Source organism: Pocillopora damicornis, chromosome 2 (assembly GCF_964200805.1).
Source record: "Pocillopora damicornis chromosome 2, jaPocDami1.2, whole genome shotgun sequence".
NCBI lineage: Eukaryota > Metazoa > Cnidaria > Anthozoa > Scleractinia > Pocilloporidae > Pocillopora > Pocillopora damicornis.
In genome coordinates, this window is record NC_142671.1 from 20749957 (window position 1) to 20770408 (window position 20452).

At 36.7% G+C, this 20452-nt stretch overlaps 2 protein-coding genes across 4 annotated transcripts in view; both read right to left on the reverse strand.

Moving 5' to 3' along the window:
- The window catches only part of LOC113667815 (uncharacterized), a 19756-nt gene extending 10865 nt beyond the window's left edge, over positions 1-8891 (reverse strand). Inside the window, exons 1-2 of one of the 3 annotated variants that reach the window (XM_089196769.1) lie at positions 8677-8891; positions 363-1423 (exon numbers count right to left, since the gene is read on the reverse strand). In XM_089196769.1, coding sequence (XP_089052895.1) covers positions 363-1234 — 872 coding nt within the window. In that variant the 5' untranslated portion in view covers positions 1235-1423; positions 8677-8891. Of the gene's footprint in view, positions 1-362; positions 1424-1565; positions 1734-1770; positions 2006-8676 lie in introns of those variants that run through there. The other 2 variants (XM_089196768.1, XM_027183671.2) reach the window with 2 other exon arrangements.
- A 1255-nt stretch (positions 8892-10146) lies between these two features.
- LOC113667828 (protein RRP5 homolog) overlaps positions 10147-20452 on the reverse strand; it is a 36411-nt gene continuing 26105 nt past the window's right edge. The window contains exons 39-49 of the mRNA XM_089196770.1: positions 18033-18146; positions 16506-16720; positions 16160-16236; positions 15837-15884; positions 15501-15623; positions 14597-14665; positions 13810-13994; positions 13173-13341; positions 12828-12981; positions 11949-12114; positions 10147-11338 (exon numbers count right to left, since the gene is read on the reverse strand). Coding sequence (XP_089052896.1) covers positions 11173-11338; positions 11949-12114; positions 12828-12981; positions 13173-13341; positions 13810-13994; positions 14597-14665; positions 15501-15623; positions 15837-15884; positions 16160-16236; positions 16506-16720; positions 18033-18146 — 1486 coding nt within the window. The 3' untranslated portion in view covers positions 10147-11172. The remainder of the gene's footprint in view (positions 11339-11948; positions 12115-12827; positions 12982-13172; positions 13342-13809; positions 13995-14596; positions 14666-15500; positions 15624-15836; positions 15885-16159; positions 16237-16505; positions 16721-18032; positions 18147-20452) is intronic.

Genomic DNA, 20452 nt, shown 5'->3' on the forward strand with positions numbered 1-20452 from the left:
AACAACCTAAAACCAAAAAGTCGATTTCGACATTCTTCCATAATCCACAACTTCCGCGCAGCTGACCTCAAAGTAGACCATTTCCTTGTAAGACACTTAATTAAGAAATGTTGTCTGGCGAATTTGTAAGTGAAAGCAGAACCGACTTAAGGAAGAAAAGAAGAAGCGACAAAATTCAGTCCAAACTCACTGATCGATGTGTACATCGAATAAAGTAGCAAGTTTTGAAGGGACGATTTGCGTTGAAATGAACTAATGCTTGTACGTTGTACATTTACAATCGAACAAAATTCAAGAGGGTTAACTTAAGCTGATTTTCCTTCATAAGCTAGCTCCATGCAAAAATGAAAAAAAAATGTTACCTTGATGCCAACTTGTTCTTCTCCTTTCTTGACTTGTTTCGAGCGTTCTGTGGCAACTGATGTATCGGCTTTAAGTCACCTATAACTTTGTTTAAGCGATCCAGCTCTCGGCTGATTTCTAGTAACTTTTTTGGATTCGGAGAAAGGTCGTCTTGGTCTCCCCTACGACCTTTCCGATTTCTGGCTAATCCTGTACCATGCGAGTGGTTCTCTACATCAAAATCTTCATCACTATCCATGTCTTCATCCGCGGAATCGTATTCTACAGCAGGACTGCCCGGATCAGCTTCAATCGTGTCCCGATCGGCTACAATTCTCACATCCTCGCGCAGATTCGTTCCCTCTGAATATAATTGAGCTTTCATTTCCGCTGAAACTAACTTAGGCATTTGATTATTTACTTCACTGCCCAACTGTTTATCAAGCAATACAACTTTCTGTGATGAGTTTTGATCGTCCGCGGACACTGATTTCTCACCCTCATTATTGCAATGTGGAGAAGCTGTCTCTTGGGTCGTAGTCCATGTTGGTTTGCTCGGACGTTTCTTCTCCGCATCTTTAGAAACTAAAGACGATTTTTCAAATCTGTCATTATGTTCATAAAATAGAAGAACAGGTTCTTGTTTAACTTGAGCAACCCTTCTTTCATCCTTGTCCGACGTGAGCTCTAAAGCGATGTAGCCCTGTGGCTTCCGAGTTGTGCAATCCCAAGGGGAAGAATCGCCTTCCATGCGAGTGGCAATGCGATGAAGACGCTCCATTTCGGGATTAATCAAAGGAGATAGTGAGCGGTGATCGTTTAGTTCGGCTAAAGTAGGCCCAGCAACTTTGCAGTCCTCGTTTACATCATTTCGAAAAAATTCCAGTTCCATATCAAAATCGCCTCCGAGCCCGCCAAACGGAGAAGAAGGCAATGTCTGAACGTTGTCCCAGCCGTTTCGTCCTCCACCTCCATTCGACTCTCCCCAAAAGCTCGTCCGCGAGCCTTCGAATTCATCGTCCTCGAATGGAGAAAACACGCCAAAACTTTCCTCACACGAACTCTCCACGTCCAATGGAAGCTGAAAAATAATCAATTTGGAAAAATTCGTTATGTAACTTATCAAACAACCCAGCTCGAGGAAAGAGCAGAACTTGCTAAAATGACTTTAAGTTAAGTGCAGATTATAATTTCAACATAATTCTCATTGAAAAGGAACGTACTGGAGTAAAATCTACTCCTTGCTGCATGTACTTCTATGGCTCACTGAGATAAACAGTACGATTTCAACGAAAATCAGTCAGGTTAGACTTTCCCTCGAAGTAAATTTTCTCTTTGTTATTGTTTTCATTGCAGGCCACGGGTGAACCTTGCATCACGAGACCTGACTTGTCAAACAGGAAATCACTGACCAATCAAATCGCTCACCTTGGCCATAACGCCCCGCCTATCACAGGCTATTGTCACGGTTACAGGACCAAAACACTCGAAAATTTCCCCTCGTTTCTGTAAGTCAGGAGTTTTACTTTCGATTTCTACAGGTGCGATAGCTGAAATCACAACATTTTTCCCACGTGTATAGCTTGGAACTGGCAAGCGAAATAAGAGAGCTCAGGTGACAAATCCTGAAAATTCTGGTTTGTATTAACGTCACGAGTCAAATATAGCTGCTTCTAAAGAGGTGACGACATTGCCCCTGAGCTTTGTTCATTGACCAATCAGAGCAGTTCTCACGCCACGATCATGACGTCACCATCACTCAGCGAAAAAATACGATACCTCGGTCACGTTCACGGACGTTGACAAACCAACGACTTCCGTTTTTACCAAGAAAGACTGAAGAATTTTGCAATTATAGAGATCCGTTAATTCTACATACACGTTGGTAAAGAAAACTGCCACTATCTCAAAAGATCCTTGTTCAATATTTTTCATTAGAGCAGTGTATATTTTTCAACCCTGTTGCAGAAGTGCTAAAATACGAAGATGTCAATACAAAATTTTTCTTTCCAAGATTCAATACAAATTAATGTATTTCTGAACAGTTTTTAATAACTTTCTCAACAATAGAAAACCACTAATGTTGTCATACCAATCATTCATGACATTACTCTACTTCTCATCAATGCAAGGATGGGTGAATTTCCCAGAAAGAATTCATGCCAATACTGATAATGCCAGTTCCTGTTTAAGATGAGGACTAAAGCCTAAATAATTTGAACAATTTTTTAAGTTGAAAATAGTGAGCTAGAGACTGTAAGAGAGGCCTGAAAAATTGGTACTCATTATTTGATAAATATTGGATTATAGAAATAAGGCTAGTCGGGGAAGACATCAAGTCTTGCATTGCATCAATAAACTGACTATATGAGCCCCAGCATTTTTTCAAGTACATCAAACAGCTAATATATACACTTATAGAGATTCTAATTAAATCTCAGAATTTAAAAAAATATATATTTCAAATTCAACATTACAGCTATGTTTCCCTTGAGAGAGTTTTAGTCTCAACAAATCCAAACATTTTTCCTTTAAAAAATATTCACTATGATAGTAGGTTTGCAATTTCCTGTTAAAATCTAATTTTCAAACTTGTCAACCATTACAATGTAATAAGTCATGAATTTCTCATACTAAGCCTAATCTTACAGAAATGTCAGAAACCAGAGGATGAACATCAATTTTTCAAAAAACTAGATTAATCAAGTTACTTGCTTACTTTAATGTTTTTCTTACGACCACCAAGGAAACCTTCACAACATTTGTTTACAAAATTACAATTTGTACATCAGGCCCCTGCTGCCCTTTCTCATATTTTTTTACATATTTTATATGTAGACATCAAAATGGTTACATGATCTTTGAGACTGTCTTGATTAGACCACTGTGTTTGTACGATCTCTATGAAGCTTCGATGGAATTTTGCTTTCAATTATTCATAAAGTTCAGTGTTGAGAACGACATTTTTAGAAATACTATAGAGTAAAAGGAAAACATTTTACTAATTTCCAGATTGAAAATGTCCCACATCTTAAATGCATTAGTGCCTAAGGCTTATCAGAGTTCACCTCTCGCATTTCATTTAAAAATCAACTACAGACAGTGATTACCTAAGGTCAAAAAGTTGGAAACTAAGGGGTTGTCTGTTCGCTTTTTGGAGACAAAGTATAACAGAGTGTTTTGGATTTAGCACTACCCACAAATAGATTAGTAAGGAGGATCATAGGTACTATTTGGGAGTTTAGATCGCATCAAATGATCTTTTCTGGGTAATTTTTGCTATTAATACAATTCCTTCAGGGAGAATAGATTTTCAGAAGGCTTCTCCCACGTCCTGCTGACCTATGTTTATATAAAAGTTTGACCCCAAAAAATCCAAAATAATGAAAATGTCCCATGTAGAGAACATTTCTAGACTGCCAGCTTTGTTTATGGGCAGTAACAAAGAAACTGAAAAAATAACAGGCGAAATTTAACCATAACAATTAACTGTGTGAGTGCATGTGTAGACGTCTAACCTCATTTACATGGGAAAAAGTCCAGCAGGTAAGAGATAATGAAGAACTGTAGTGTTGGGAGTGTGGACTTGGTCTATTTGGCAGACTGAATATTTTTTTGTAAAACTGTAAATAGTCTAAGAATAAAAAAAGATTTGACAGCAGCTGTGACAGAGATTGCCATCTTTATGAAATCTTTGAACTTTAAATGAATAGCTTTTGGAAACAGCTGCCTAACAGCTAAAAATAGTGGTGTTGTCAAAATTAATACAATTATCACTGTAAAAAGGACAAATAAAAAAAGGAAAGATTTGAAGTATTGTCCAAAGCATGAAAAATATCTAATTTCTCGGATATTGGGATCAGAATCCCACCAAGTTACAATTTTCAGGTACAGCACCTCTTAAAAGTAAGTTTACAGTCCCTCAAATTGATCCGCAATTCTCAAAAACCCTTTCCTAGACTGAAGCTGAGCTACAGAAGCCATGTTCAGGCCCATACTGTAAGTATCATGCACAGTTTGTGCAGAGCATGAGAGAAAGTGAATATGGATATGTTGTTAAATAAAGAAAGATGCCACAATCAAGAGCCAAAAATGCATAATAATTACAAACTGAATTTACTGCCAGACATAAGTCAATAATTATTAATGTTAAGTGTCAGCTTTCAATACAACATGAAATTTGCCATGAGAGTCTACATATACTTTAATCAACTTATAGTTTATAACCAACAAAGTGTTTCACTTGACTGAAAGCGCAACTTAATAATTCTTCAGAAACTAATAAGCTTACTTCAGTTGTCATTCTGTCTACTATATTTTCATTAGTACATTAGCATCCACATAAAACTACAGGACTTAAAATGTACTCAATGTCCTAACTGAAACCAAAAAATTCATCCAACCAACAGATTTTAGAATTTTTCAAAGTAAATTTAGAGAAGTTTTGAAAAGTAAGCCAAAATCTTGCAACTCAATTCTTACAATTCTATTATCAAGATGGCTTATTTCATATTCTATTCAGGAAACACCCTCTTTAAACATCTGTGGCAGCTTGTTGCTTTTTTTTTTTTTTTTTTGCTGTGAGGCATGATTCATCAAAAATTTGTGTCTTAGATATCTTCAATCCAGTGAGTGTTACTTATAACTACAATAATGTTCACATCTTTATTTGTAAAGATATAAAACTAAAATTAATTTGCTCCTAAAACATTTTTCAAGTAACATGGTGATCATACATAAGCTGATGAAGAGCCCAGTTGAAATGTTTTAAAAATTAAATTAACTTATCTACTGCATTTAATATTTTTCAACAACCTTTTAGAATTCAGGTTAACATGTAAGTTGAAAGATGTGTCTAAAATGATTATCTCAAATAGAAAAATGGGAAGGAAAACATCAAGACTGAAATTTATTATGTTTTTTGTTCTTTTTTTCTAAATTTGAGATCATGAACACATTAGCACTTTTTGGTCAAACTGATAATTGCATTTAGCTGTCCATTAGAGATCTTCTCGACAAATGCTGGAGAAAACAGGCCATCTATCAAATGCTTGCACTGACATCAGCCAGAACCCTTCATGAAGCCATTAGGAAAAAATTGATAAAAATTTGATAGATTTATCAATCAGTTCTAGGACACAAATGGCATACAATGTCTAATTATCAGAATACAGTGTATAGTGAATATGAAAGCAATCTTTACAGCAATGAACACTACTTGATAAGCAGTCATGAAAATAAGACCTGAAAAAATTCAGGCCTGTACAAGATTTGAACCCATGACCTCTGCGATACCAGTTCAGTGCTCTGCCAACTGAGCTAACAAGCCAACTGGGAGCTGGTTCCAAAGAAACCCATGAAGTCATGATGAGAAAACAGTGTACAATGTTAGAATCCATTGGGACTCACATACAGCTTAGTTATCTTATGTAAGTTGTGAAGAACTACATGTACTTTCACTTCACTTTTTCAGCTGCTGTTTCAAATCAAAATTTCATTGGTCTCCTGTTATTACTCACTTTTTTCAATTGGTTGCAGTGTATGGTTTGTGGTTGTTTAAAGAAAAAAAGATCTGCTCTTCAACTAGAGCTGTATATCTATGCCTCTCAACAGGAACACCAATGAACACTGTAATGTCAATTCACATTTAAAAATCTCTCAAAATTTTATTCCCAGTTGAGAATGAGATAAAAGGAGAGTGAATACCAATTTAAACATTTAAGTAACCTCTGTCACTATTTTTACACTCAGCTGCATTCACAAGAAGCAACTTACAAAAACTATTAAATATTTCTGGATTTCTAGTTTTGTCAATGGGGAAGGATAAAATGTTCATCACAAGTAGATATTTAACTGGAGACTGGGAATGTTGTTGGTCAGCATCAGTATAAAACAGGTTCTTTTTTCCAAGAACAGTGAATATAGTAAAAAGGTTTGACAGCAGCAATAACAGTGGCTGCAATTCTCTTGATCAGTGAACTTTAAACCAAATATGCCATTAAAAATAGCTGCCTCACAGCTGAAAAACTTAAGTGTAAAATAAGCATTTCTAAAATTAACGTCATTACTTCAGTAAATAATAATTAACAATAAGATTAAATCACACATAGTCTTAAGTAAGGGAAACTCATGCAGCTTATCACAAGTCAAGCCTTGTTGCCTGCCTTACTGCATGTCCTACTGCATGCCACTATCTACTGTAAGTTAAGGGGCTAGTCTCCCACTATCTCAATTCCTATCAGCCAGTTGTTAGCTGCTGTTTTAATTCAATTGTTATCTGTCTTGTTCAATAAGCTACTTCAATCTGTAAGGTGCACTGCAGTTATTTATTGCTCTGTTACCCTAAGTCAGTTGTCATCTAAGTATATAAATCACAGACCAAGAACAGCCGAACCTGCACCAAATTAAGACTAAAAGCATCACCCTTTTTTATTTCACCATGCTTATATTTATAGTACCAGAGGAATCTTATAAGAATAATAAAAAAAGAAGTCTGAAAACAAAGATTTTTATTGTAATCAATAAACTTATAAAAGGAATAATGCTTGCTGCAAAAGGCATAAAATTCCCTGATAAGTTCTCCCATTATCATAAAATATACCTATTTCTTGGCTTCCACTTAAATTTTTTAAATTAAATTTAAATTTGCTCAAGTTTATCTTGGTAGCCTGATGAATACTACACATTTTCCTTGATATCTCATAGAATTTTCTGTATACTAGAATTTTTTTCCATACAAAACTACAGAAGTGACTGGTTTGCATTCCAGAGAAAGGGATGATAACGTTTTGATCCACAATCAATGCACTTCAGAGCATTCCTTGATTTTTGCAAAGTGAAAATGCATTTGCCACAACTGTCAATAAGATATGTTCAAAGATTTCTTGAACAACAACTACATTGTGTATAGAGAGGTGTTTATGCATTCTCAGTGCACCAAAGCACTCTGTCTTTTTGCTAGATGATTTGTACATCACATGTTTTGTTCCATAAAACCACTTGGACAGTTTCTTTCTGATTAGAGTGGATGGTTTTAGCATCAGGTGCACCACCCATTTCTGCTGCGAAACACTTTGACAGACTGGCTATTAGGTTAAAATTTTAACCCCTTTCATAATATCTCTAACATTTTGTTGTCAACCATTTTTATAGTTCAAGCTATTCCATGGATTGGATTACCTAAGCAGCAGAATAATTTAGTGATCCGTTTGAGCTAAATGACAAAACTTTACCACAGTTTTGCATGCCATTCACTGTCTGTTAGCAAATCATCAGCTTAAACCATTTTCACAGAGAAATGTAAGACTATGATCACCTATATGAATGTGATAAAGTACCAAAAAAATACCTTTTGATTTCATGAGACAAAAATAAACAAAATATCTACAATGCAAGAAGACTGCAATATTTTGTATGGTTTGGCATCTTTTTCCACAAGTAAACAGATCAGGTAGGCAAAGTATACTCCTATATATTACCTTTTCTCTAATTTTTGAGGGTAACCACACATTTGAGAAAGCAGGACAATGACAACTTGGCATAGAAAAATCAGCTGAAAAGTGCCTTAGACATGTGTGAAGTGGAAACAGTACTCTCAAGAAAAGAAAAAAATGATTGTCCACATGGATAAACTAAAAAATGTCTTGAAAAAATAACAGAATATCTGTCCCAAGGACAGCCTGAAAAAATGTCACAAAAAAAATACCATCACATCCTTACTAGTGGAACAATGTTACCCGAAATACTTTAATCCTAACCCCTATTTCACTTGTGTATTTTTGCACTTGGTGTGAAGGTAGTGTAAGTCTCTAATTGTCGAAAAAAAAATCACCAGTGAGTAAAACTCTCTTTAAGTGAGGATAATTATTCATGCTTTTTTTTCTAAATCTACAGAAGACTTTTAAATTTCTACCAAAAATGTACAAGTTTTTTTATGTTGAGGTATAAGTTTGGTTTGTGAATTATTAACTTAAATAGGCCACACCATGACTTGCCATGGCATAAAAAAAACCCTTGCACTTTGTTATTACTAAGCAGTTTTCAGTTTCTTTGAAGAGGAAATTCGTCCACTTCCCCACCCACTTCTCCCCAAAAACAAAAATCGCCCACGTCACACCACCCATGCACCACAGCTTACAGGTGTGAACATCGGAAAATGCTTTGAAAATTCTATAAAAATACATTTTACGTGAAACAGCTCGACCGAAGACAATAATACATCCGTACAGTATAGCTGAGAAAAAATACGTTTCTTTTAGTCAAACGGCGCCACGAGGCGATAAAATCAAACTACGACACAACACACGTCATTGCGGTCTGTACAACGCTACTCACCTCCTTGTTTTATGTGCTTTTAACTTGCTGAAGTGTTATTCTTTCAGTCGATCTTTTTGTGAAAATCAGCCATGTGATTTTGTTCCGTACAGCAAAATGGTTGGAAAAGAAAAATTTCAATCGGTCTGATCAAAGTTAATCACTGACACTGACATCCATTGAAATCGACTTTCTGATACTCCTAAAAGCGCCAGCATTAGCTAGTACCAGCGGAATTGAATTATAAGCATTTTATCCATATAAAACTCCATCAATTGTCTTTACTTCTAAAACTTTTCCTGGGTGGATCAGAGAGAAGTCAACATACAAAAGAATGGGTGTGGTAATCATCATCTTCTCAGCTTTATTTGTCTTGGTTAAAAAAAATAAAAACCGAATTAAGATTCGAACCCTGGTTATACTTACATATTTGACAATTTGCTGGGTCTCAATACTGGACCTGGACTAGGGGACGGGGAACATGGGACAAGAAAGTGACGCAATCGTGGGAAAAAACAAATACGAAACGCAGGGACGCGAAACATGGAACGTGAAAATTTAAGGATTGGAGATTTAGAATACAGAAGTGAGCACAGAATTGACCTAGTCAAAAGAAAAACAATACATCTGTATTTACTATTTTTTTACTCATGAATTTCGGTATTAATGAATTAGTTAATTCGAGCACCTCTTTTTCGTTTGTGACACATATATACGATCATTTTAGAGTTTCGTTTTTCTATAAGTACAAGGGAAGTTCACACGAGAGTGCACAAGGTTAAACGTTGAACTTTGCCACAAGAACCATTTCTGTTTGTTAAAACAATGGACCATCACAGCTCACTTCAACGGAGAGTCGGATTTAGACCTACCCACCTCAATACTTTCCTCCAAGGATCCGGTTTTATCAAAAAGTAACGAATATCATCCGAATACACCACCACTACCATGAAAGTTGCTGAAAGAGGTTCGGCGAAACTTATTTGCTTACAGCTTAATTAAAGCTTCACACCCCAACACCAGTGTGAATTTTCTCCGTTCTGTTCTCTATACTTTTCCTAAGTTGCTGAAAGGAGAATTTGTTGAACAATCAAGAGCTTCTTCAGTTGGTGATCATTTCCTTTATTATATTCTCGTGACCTTAATGTTCAACTCAACGTGGTAATGGAAGGAGATCTTAGATGCTAGTCTCTCTTAGGACTCAAGGGGTTATTGAGATCCTTTGTCTTGCTTTAGAAAAACAAAAATAATCAATAAACGGAATTAATTATTCTTGCTCGTATGTCACTCATCCTATTCCGGCCACGCCCCTTTCTCTTTCTTCTTGGGCAGGAGTAGCGAATGTATAGGAGTGGTCTGGGGACGTAACAGTGGTTTTAACCCTTGGTTATTTCGAACTTTTTCGGGAAACAATAAAATTAAAGCGAAATTTTTAAGGAAAAATGGAAATGAGAATCGTAAGTAACTCACATGAGAACAGCACCTTAAAAGCTGATGAACATCACATCATGGCTAATAGTTTAATGACACACTTCGTTAGATTCCACTTAATCTTGTACAAGTGCATCGACAGCGGTTTCACAGATTGAAGAGGAAAAAATTTGGTCAATAGATGTACCGAAATACTTTAATAATACAGTCACTGTAGGCACTGTTCTGTATATAAGAGCATGATACTGTTGTGTACTGTACGTGGAATAACTATTGTGCTCGAAGTTCTTCTTTTAAAATATCAATTCACAAACAAATAAATGAACGGATAAGCTAGAGAGAAAAAAAGAACCACGACAGCCGCAGTCGGATTGCCTTATTATTTCATAGTATAATTTATTGACAGTTGACTATCATAAAACTCAAACTTGCGTATAATAAATAATCAACGGCAAATCTTTAAAATGGTCATTTCTTCCGCACTATTAAGGCAATTTGGAATTTTCAAGAGAAAAGAAAACAAGAGAAATAGCACAAAACGAGAACTTGCCGAAACACCACTTTGCACCAGAGACACGAACATGCGAAACTTCAGTGAGAAGTTTCCCCGAAACAAAAACCTCCTCGCAGAACTATTAACTCCCTCACTTTCAAAGAGTACAGTTCATTTATGAAACGCCTCCACTCCTTGCGTTCATCAGAGTAAAAATATTATATTCAGTAAAATGGAAAACTCAAGGGCCAAAGTTCGAATGCATAAAAATGTAGTCTCACATTGATCTTTTTGCGTAGAGTAAATAAATTTTAAAAAATGTTTTTCCCTCGTGGTTTGAGTTTTCTCTATAGCCTTTCTTTTTTATCTAATAAGTTCCTATAAGAATAATTCATTTGTTTTGTCGTTGGACAAAAACGAAAAAAGACGAGTTTGTCGTCACAAATTATTTCCCCAGAAAATGTCATGTCACTTAGGAACATCTTTGACTTCTATTGCGAGCTCCAGCGACTCCAAAGAGTGGCACCGCCAGCATAATCACTACTGCTACAGCCTCGAAGCAACCTTAAGAAACTCAAGGACTAAACGGTATATTAAATCAGGGCCGCCTTTGATTCAACATACTCCACTGCTTTAGTCTTGACATTTTCTATACTGAGTGCGTCACCGTACTGCCGCTCAAAGTCCAGATACCGCTTGAAAAAGAGCTTCATCTTTTTCGAGGACAGATTGATGTGGATAACTCTTTCAAAAATTTGCCTAAAACAATAAAAATAAATAAATAAATAAATAGATACAACGAAATAAAAGAAAAAGGAGGTTGTACAGTTTTAAAACTCCGTAAAACCGTCATTCAAGAGCGCATTTTAGAGTGTATTTACCTTTCCCAAAATAGTGAAAGAAATTAAAATATCATAACACTTAATATTTTTTTAAATAAAAAATTACACAATGTTGCTGGAACAACAAAATGAAAAGTTAAATGACCCTTTGCTAAATTACCAAGTAAAGCCTTGATACTCATCTGGGTGCTGATATAAATTTTCTGTTTGGTCAACCCTTGAATTACCATGACTGACCAAGAGAGAATTCCTCCTTACAATATTAAGCGGACAAGTAATGAGAAGAAAGAAAATATCGATTTGGGAACTATCAGTTGATCCAATACCAAATTCTCCGAACCAGAATCATAAAAATTGTCTCGAGTCAGTAAGGAGAATCACTAATGTGATCTTCGGAGTGAAAGGGTTGAACGATGAGTGGTTTTCATTTTAAGCCGCAACTCTTAAGTTGTCCCAAGGTAATCTCTGCAGCACAACTACAAATTTTGTTTATCATAAAATGTGAGAACCGAGGTTCTTTTTCGTACCTAACAGGTTCAATGTCTCCTTGTTTGATCATCATATCCAGATACACAGACCACAGGTCGCTCCTTTTTGGATAGTTGGTCAGAATGCTCTCGAACATTGTCTGCCCTCGCTGTGGCTCACCATATTTGAATTCATGCAGGGCGAATTGGACTATAGTTTCGATATCTGCAATAAAAAGACCACAACAGAGTAATGAAGAAGCAACAATGCTACAAACAAAAAAGAGCAGTCGAGTGATAAATCTATCACATTGCTTTCACCTAGAGCGATGGTTTTACAAAATCATCTTTGTTTCCATAATTCTATTCAACCTTGGGTGGTTATTTTGTGGCTTTGGTAATCAGGTTTAGGTCTGGTCCTATAGTCAGCATTTTACAACTTTTAAAATCCGCATTCCGCCAATAAATGACAATTTACATCAAAGCATCATAGCTATCCTGAGTCACACAAGCATAACATATTAAGTACCTTATTTAAGTCGAACCTCACTACAAAGGCCACCTTGACGACAGAGAAAAGTTTCCATTGTACAAAGCTGGCCTTTAGAGGGAGGCAGAGGTGTAACAGGACACATGGAATTTTCAAAGCTAACCACTTTTTTTTCGCCTTTTAAAACGGAATCCTTGATAAATGCTTTAATAAACTGTTGTCTCTATGTAGTTTTTATCTACCTCACCGTTTTTGTATTTTTTTTAGTCTCCTTTGATTTGAAGGCAGATTCGCACTTCCAAAATTATGACTCAAAACATTGCGCAACTACTTTAGGTGCTCTACTGTAGAACTTTAGATCAAGCTAACTCATTCTATGACGAAAGATGCAACATACTTCCTCCCCTCGTCTACCAATCCAAAACATCTTTAAACCACACTTGACTTACGTTTCCTCTTCGGCAGACTTTTTAGACTTCGTTGCAACAATTTCCTGCCCAAGTCAAGCTTTCCTTGCTTCATATAGAACAAACTGAAGCCGATCCACACCTTTTTACTTTGACTGAACCGCTTCACCATCGTATGGTACAACTGCTCGGCCAACTATAAGAGAAATATCACTGGGATTGTAGCAAAAATGCGATACTGAGATACAACCGTGTCTAATGCATGCTACTATCAAATATCATTTCAACGATTACTACTTAGTAAAAACTTTAGTTGTTTTGAAGTTGTTGTTGTTATCGCTTATTATTATGACCATGCGCTGTTACATGCTTCGTTCCCAGTCTTACCTCCGTTTTATCCGTTCTTGAGTAGATACCAATAAGTTGAAAGAACACTTTCTTGGGCTCATTTTGTTGTAGGGCTCGCTCAAACACCTTAACTAAGGACTCCTGCGTGCCGTAAAGGTTTTCTAAGTTCATTAGGGCCACCCACACGTTTAGTTTCTCTTGCTCTTCCCTAAAAGTGAACCAAACGAAAGCGAAGTTTAAACGCACAAGTTTTTTTTTAGCCTTGGGCCATTTTTACGCCGTGCAAAATTACGCTCAACTTCTTGTGGACTACAGAGATGTTACCGCGGTAAAATGGCGACACGTAAACGCAAACAGAGGTAGAGAGAGAAGTATGGAAAAGACAAACGAGATCGAAGACCGCACTCGCGAAAAAAGGCGTAAGTAGAGCCTGGAGAATTTGGTTTCCTATTAAGATAACACTCTTCAGCCGATACCTTGATCCATTCTTATTACATCTTGTCAGGATAATCTTCTGATATAGTAAGAACAAGTTACAGGTTTATCTCCTCAGGGAATCAAAATAGGTTAATTTGATTGTCTGCACCGAACGTAAGAGACTCTAGAGACTAGGTGGCCTCACTGAGATGTATTTTTCGTTTAAATTGCGCAGTGCCTCATGGTATTGATGTACTACCTGAATGATATAGTTTTCAATGCTCTCTCGGCCACCGTTCGTGCCTTATCGATGTCTGTGGTATGAAGGTGATACGCCATGTACTGCAACCACACTACTGAGTTGTTAGGCGATGATAACACAGCGCGATCGAAGTCCTCGGCAGTCTCTGGCATGCGATCCTGATCTAAAAGCGATTGTTCCGTCTGCGAAAAATAAGAGAAAAAGTGAAAGATTTAACAAGATATACTGCATAGGAAAGAGAAATTTAGATTGAGTGTTGGGAAACTAACCGCCCCATAGTCAGATTGCTCCTTTTTGGATCGCTATAACGAAAGTCAGATCACTCCATCAAAAAGTTCAAAAGTCAGCGACGTACAATCAGATGGATTTCTTTGGCTTCGTAAAACGAGGTCACTTGTTTGGAGCGAAGTAGCTTCTCCTTCGAGCGATGTAACCTTTTCGATGGAAAGATCTGACTCTCACAGAAATGATTTAACAACTGGCGATCTAACTATGGGGCAAAAGTAACCGTAAACTAAAACCAAACTGATCACCACAACATGTCCTCAACAAAAAGGTCAACATAACAAGAACGTAATGAGAGCTCAAAGCAGAGATCTAAATGTGAACAAGCACTCGAGTACTGTTCCAGCTCATCAACATAACAAATCCATACACAAGCTCATTTAAGAGATTCAGCTGTACTGGTGTGTACTTGATGATGAGACTTTACTTACAGTCTTCTCTTATTTCCATCACTTTACAAAAAGTACTCAGTCGCAATTTGCTAAAGTGACAGAATTACCTTGTATAAGAACTCCTCTTCGGCTTTCTTTGCTGCCCTCTTCTGTCTTTTACTCTTCTTACGAGCAACCTGAAGGCGCGAAAATATAGGAAGAATTACCTCACTGTTGAGTAAAGTCTGATCAAAGGCGAAAGTACTTGCTGTCAGTGAACTTTTGATCAATAAGCTATTCACAAACGGTAAAGTTACGCAACAGTTGAACGGTAGAGATGGGGGATTCACTTTCACCTTACGCTCGATGTACCTCAACTTGAAATGTGAAAATAAAAGCCTCTCAATGTAACACCATCTTTTTCCTTCACGTTCGTTTGATTGTAGTCGGTATACATTTAAGACTGTTTTACGGTTGAGCGTTCGTTTGATGTCACTATCATAGTGCGCATTGAATACTGTTCCAGTTTGTAACAAAGGGTAATATTGAGAGAAGACAATCATCAGACAAACCTCCCCTCTACATGGCAATAACGACTGAAAATCAAGATGGGTCTCTTTAAAACACATCATGGTACCATGCTGTGTACACTCTCAGTCTCCTCAGTACTCAGTAGGGCTTAATTATGCAGGACTTCAGAGTAATTGTACCAACGGTAAAAAGTGGATGGGGTGCGCGTCAGAATCCCAAACTTGGTAAAGTCGGTTTACTAGCTAAGGCGAAAGGGATGAGGGTCTCTGATTAAATAAACATTAGCACTTAACTATATTTTAGCTAACGTTAGCATCACTGATTAAGCATACAAATATGTTGGGAGCGCAAATTTTTCATGAAGCTAACGCAGGAAAGCAAGCTTCGTGCTGTGAAGAAAATACACTGGAAGAATCTAGCCTACTTGGGTCAATTACCAACCAAAAACTTTAAATCAAAGATCATTGTAGCATTTTAAGGAAAGTTGATCGCTCAACACACCTGTCCGCTGCCTTCAGTTTCACTCTCGCTGCTCTCATCATCGTCGTTATTATCCTCGTGTTGTCTCTTTTGTGTCCTTTCTCTATAATTTCCGTCCTCGCTCCAGTCAAATCCGCTTGAAATCTGCAAAAGAAACAAACATTATTTCAAAACAACACTCAATATGCGACCAACACCGCTAAGATTGGTTTCAGAGTGGTTATTATCAAGAGATGGGATTAATTTTTGTTAACCACTCAAAACATTCAAAACAAAAAGAAGAGATCTTATTTGTTTAAAGAACATCACAGGAAACAATTTAAGCACAGATTAAAAAAAAAGAAAAAAAACGAATACCTCCAATCTTGGTACTCCATTTGATTTGTGCGAATTTGCGTCGTCAGCCTTGAATATCAAAATAAAGGGAAACATTTTGATCATGAAATATCATTCCAACAAGAATACAGTAAACCCAGCGGTCAAGCGTTGGGCATGCGCAAAGAGATCAAATCTTCCGACCACGCGCCAATATCCCGCGCAAATTTTTACTAGCTAAAGCCACTAATGACTGAAGAGTAGATGGGAAACTCTGCTTCAAATGCATCGAAGCTTTTAACCTGTTTACATGTTAGTGTGGCTGATTCGTCAAAATCCCGTTAAGACTTTGTATATTGTCTGACCTCTTCATCTGAAATGTTTCCAGATGTCTCGTCTTCTTCTTCGCTTTCACTTTCAGGGCTGTCCTCGTGATCGGAATCTGTGGAAGGCAAATCATAAAGAAACAAGGCGCTTTTCGATCGAGTGGCGTAACATCTTAACCATAATATACCCTCGCTAATAATCGGCCTTCCTCTCTGATACTTAAGAGAACATTGTTTCTAAAAATAGGCCCCTCTCTCTAGCATGTCTCGTGTCTGGTAGCTGGACGTCCTGTAAATTAATAGCTCGTGGGTTCTTTAGAGTGTTTGTGCTACTACAGTGCCTCTCTAAATTATTCGGATTTGGCTTTAACCGCCCTTTATTTACCTGCTTTGAGTTTCTTTAAAATAACTTCTGCTTCATCATCTGATCCGTCCTTTGTTTTATTCTCTTTTTCCTTCTTTCTCTTCCTTTTCTGTTCTTTCTTCTCTTTGTCTCGTTTCTCTTTTTCATCTAAACGCGTTGGTTTTGGTGCTGGGTCGGGTCCACCGACATCTCTCCCTTTCAAAGACAACTCCAGGTATCCTTTGATCAGGTCAATACTACGTCACAAAAAAATTTGTATGAAAATTACTTTTCATTTTTATGCAAACTACAACTCATTTTCCCTACAAAAGTTTAGCATTTACCCACAGAAATGCTTTCCTTTGTTAACCCTTTACACCCCAACATCAGTATGCATATTCTTCATACTGTTCTCCATACATTTCCAATGAGGCTGACAAGGAGAATTTGTTCAACAATCAAGAGCTGCTTGACTTGGTGATCATCTCCTCTAGTCTCATGTCTGTCATGTTTGATTCAGGGGTGATATTGTAAGGAGAAATTAGACGCCAGTCACTCAAAGGATTAATACATGTAATTGTTAGCTTCTTATTCGATAGTGTCACACCACGCATCGCCAAGTTTAAACTTTGCACAAGGCTAACGATCCAGGGATTCACTCTGTTCGTGACGCATCAGATAAAACTGCTTCCCTGTTCAACACTTAAGCTTGACTTCCTTTTAATTTCTCCTTTAAACCCTATACATGCACTCTATGTTCAGCATGTATATTCTCCATACTGTTCTCTATACATTGCCCAAGGTGCTGACAAGGAGAATTTGTTGAACAATCAAGAGCTTCTTTAGTTAGTAATCATTTATTCTATTCTCGCGACCTTAATGTTTGATTCAAGGGTGATAATAATAATAATAATAATAATAATAATAATAATAATAATAATAATAATAATAATGGTTTATTAACAGATCCACCTGGTGGCTCTTCCCTGTTAAAATACATCAATTACAATTAAAGTAAAAAAAATCAAATTAAGTTACTTCACAAATTACGCAATATGCAATTAAAAGTAGAAGTAGGATTAACAGAATAGAAATTACAGTAAAACTAACTAATCACTCTACTCTATTGCATAAAAAATTCCTTGAAAGTCTTAAAAAGGTTCTATAATCTTTACAGTTTCTAATAGATTCTGGTCAATTGTTAAATAGCTTCGACGCGTTATAAAGGAGATAAAGGGAAAAAAGATGCTAGTCACTTTTAGGTGTTTAAGGGTTAAGCGACATCGCTGACCTAAAAGCTTTGGTCACGAGAAAAAAGGAAATGATAGCCACCTCAGCTAAGCAGCTTTTGATTGTTAATCAAATTCTCATCGTCAGCGCCATAGGAAATGAATAGTAATAATATAAATGAATGGTGATGTCGTGTAGAGGGTTATTCAAGACGCCCAAAAATCATACCCTGTTTGGCGACACGTGAATCATGAGGTTAACAGAGCGATAGCCGTCCTCAGTTGGTTTTTCAGCGTGTAACCGTATCACCGTATGTACATACCTTTTCAAACAAATTACCTTAAAACTTTGCCTTTAACTAACTTTCCCATGGGGAATAAAGGCTTCCAGTTCTTCACGAAATACTGCGATAAGTTCTTTATTTGTACCCTGCCAACAATGTGATGGGCCAGACTGCAAAAGAAATTTAATGACCGGTTACACTTTCATTCTCAGTATGAAGAATGTTTTGTAAATCACTAAAATCTCTTAACATCTTTTCATTTCCAACTTCCCTTTTTGCAGCAGCCAGATATGTAGTTTTCGAGTCTTTTCCATCCAGATTTAATAACTTGAACTATTTCATTAGTATCTCGCACAATGTTAGCATTCTCTTTCAAACGATTGTTACATTAGCATCTTGGGGACTAATAGAATTCTCTTTCGATCGATTATTTCGTCAGTATCTTGGGCACTATAACATTCTCTTTTGATAAATTATTTCGTTAGTATTTCATGCATTAACGTATTTATTCGATTGAACGCCGCGGCGAAACATGTCTTAGTGCTTGTCTAAAAAATAATTTTATATCGTTTTCAATTTGACAATGTGCATGTTAATACTACTGCAATACATGGAGTGAATAAAGTGAATAAAGCTCTTATGTCGGATATGCTTTCTCGACATCAGAACTGGTTCATTCAAAAGGACTTGTGTCTAGTTCACTCAAAATTTCCAACTGCGATCGAAGCATCGATCGCTGTGTGCTATTCGAGGGCGGCGTTTATTAATATTTCTGCGCTAAAATGCGGCGTTTAATCGAATAAATACGGTATTAAAACTCTCATTTGATCGATCATCAAGTTATTATCTAGAGCACTATAAACCGTCTTTTGATCGATTGCTTCAAAAGTGTCTCGCACTCCTTGGATCAATCGTTTTGGTAGAACCTCATGCACTCAGGTAGTTAACATTCTCTTTGAATCGATGTTTCATTTGTTTGCCGAATTCCTTTTTGATCGATTCTGTCACTTGTGTCTTGCACAAGTGACAAAATCGTTTTAGAATCAGTTATTCTGTAACTATCTCGAGCACCATTAGATGCTCTCTTGATCGATTGTTACGCTAGTATCTCGCGCACCATTAGAATTCTTTTTTGATCGATTATTACGCTAGTATCTTGCGCACCATTAGAATTCTTTTTTTGTCGATTGTTAATCTAGTATTTCGCGCACTATTAGAATTTTCCATTGATTGATTTATACGCTAGCATCTCGCGCACCATTAGAATTCTTTCTTGATCGATTGTTACGCTGTTATCTCGCGCACCATTAGAATTCTTTTTTTGTCGATTGTTAATCTAGTATTTTGCGCACCATTAGAATTCTCCATTGATCGGTTTTTACGCTAGCATCTCGCGCACCATTAGAATTCTTTTTTGATCGATTGTTAATCTAGTATCTCGCGCACCATTAGAATTTTTTTTAATTAATTGTTAATCTAGTATCTTGCGCACCATTAGAATTTTTTAATTTACTGTTAATCTAGTATCTCGCGCACCATTAGAATTCTTTTTTCTGTCGATTGTTAATCTAGTATTTCGCGCACCATTAGAATTCTCTATTGATCGATTATTACGCTAGTATCTCGCGCACCATTAGAGTTCTTTTTTGATCGATTATTACGCTAGTATCTCGCGCAACATTAGAATTATTTTTTTGTCGATTGTTAATCTAGCATCTCGCGCACCATTAGAATTATTTTTTTGTCGATTGTGAATCTAGTATCTCGTGCACCATTAGAATTCTTTTTTTGTGTCGATTGTGAATCTAGTATCTCGCACACCATTAGAATTCTCCATTGATGGATTTTTACACTAGCATCTCGCACACCATTAAAATTCTTTTTTGATCGATTACGCTAGTATCTCGCGCACCATTAGAATTCTTTTTTTGATCGATTGTTTATCTAGTATCTCGCACACTATTAGAATTATCTTTCGTCGATTGTTAATCTAGTATCTCGCGCACCATTAGAATTCTTTTTTGATCGATTGTTACGCTAGTACCTTGCGTACTATTAAGATTTTCTTTGATGGATTGTTAAGCCTCGTTTAAACGGTTACGATAGTGGATGATACTTTCAACCATCACGCGCGTTTGAACAGGAACTAGTACTATCATACACTGTCATCGACTATCATTGGATATCATCAACTACCATGTAGTTTGGACATGTCCAAATTCCACAAGATAGTTGATGATAGTTTTTGCCGTTTGAACGAGCGGTTAATAGTGAATGATAGTTTTTCGGTCATCAGTATTTCCAAAAACAGGCTCAAACCGAAACGGCAAACGGTAAAATGACTAAAATAGCCGTCAAAATTTCGCGTAATGTCTTGTAATTCATTCTAATCATCTCCTGGTAGGCTTCAGTATCTTCAACTCGAAACTTGCCGACGAAATGCCACCGACCTCAGCGCGCGCAATACTTGTTTACA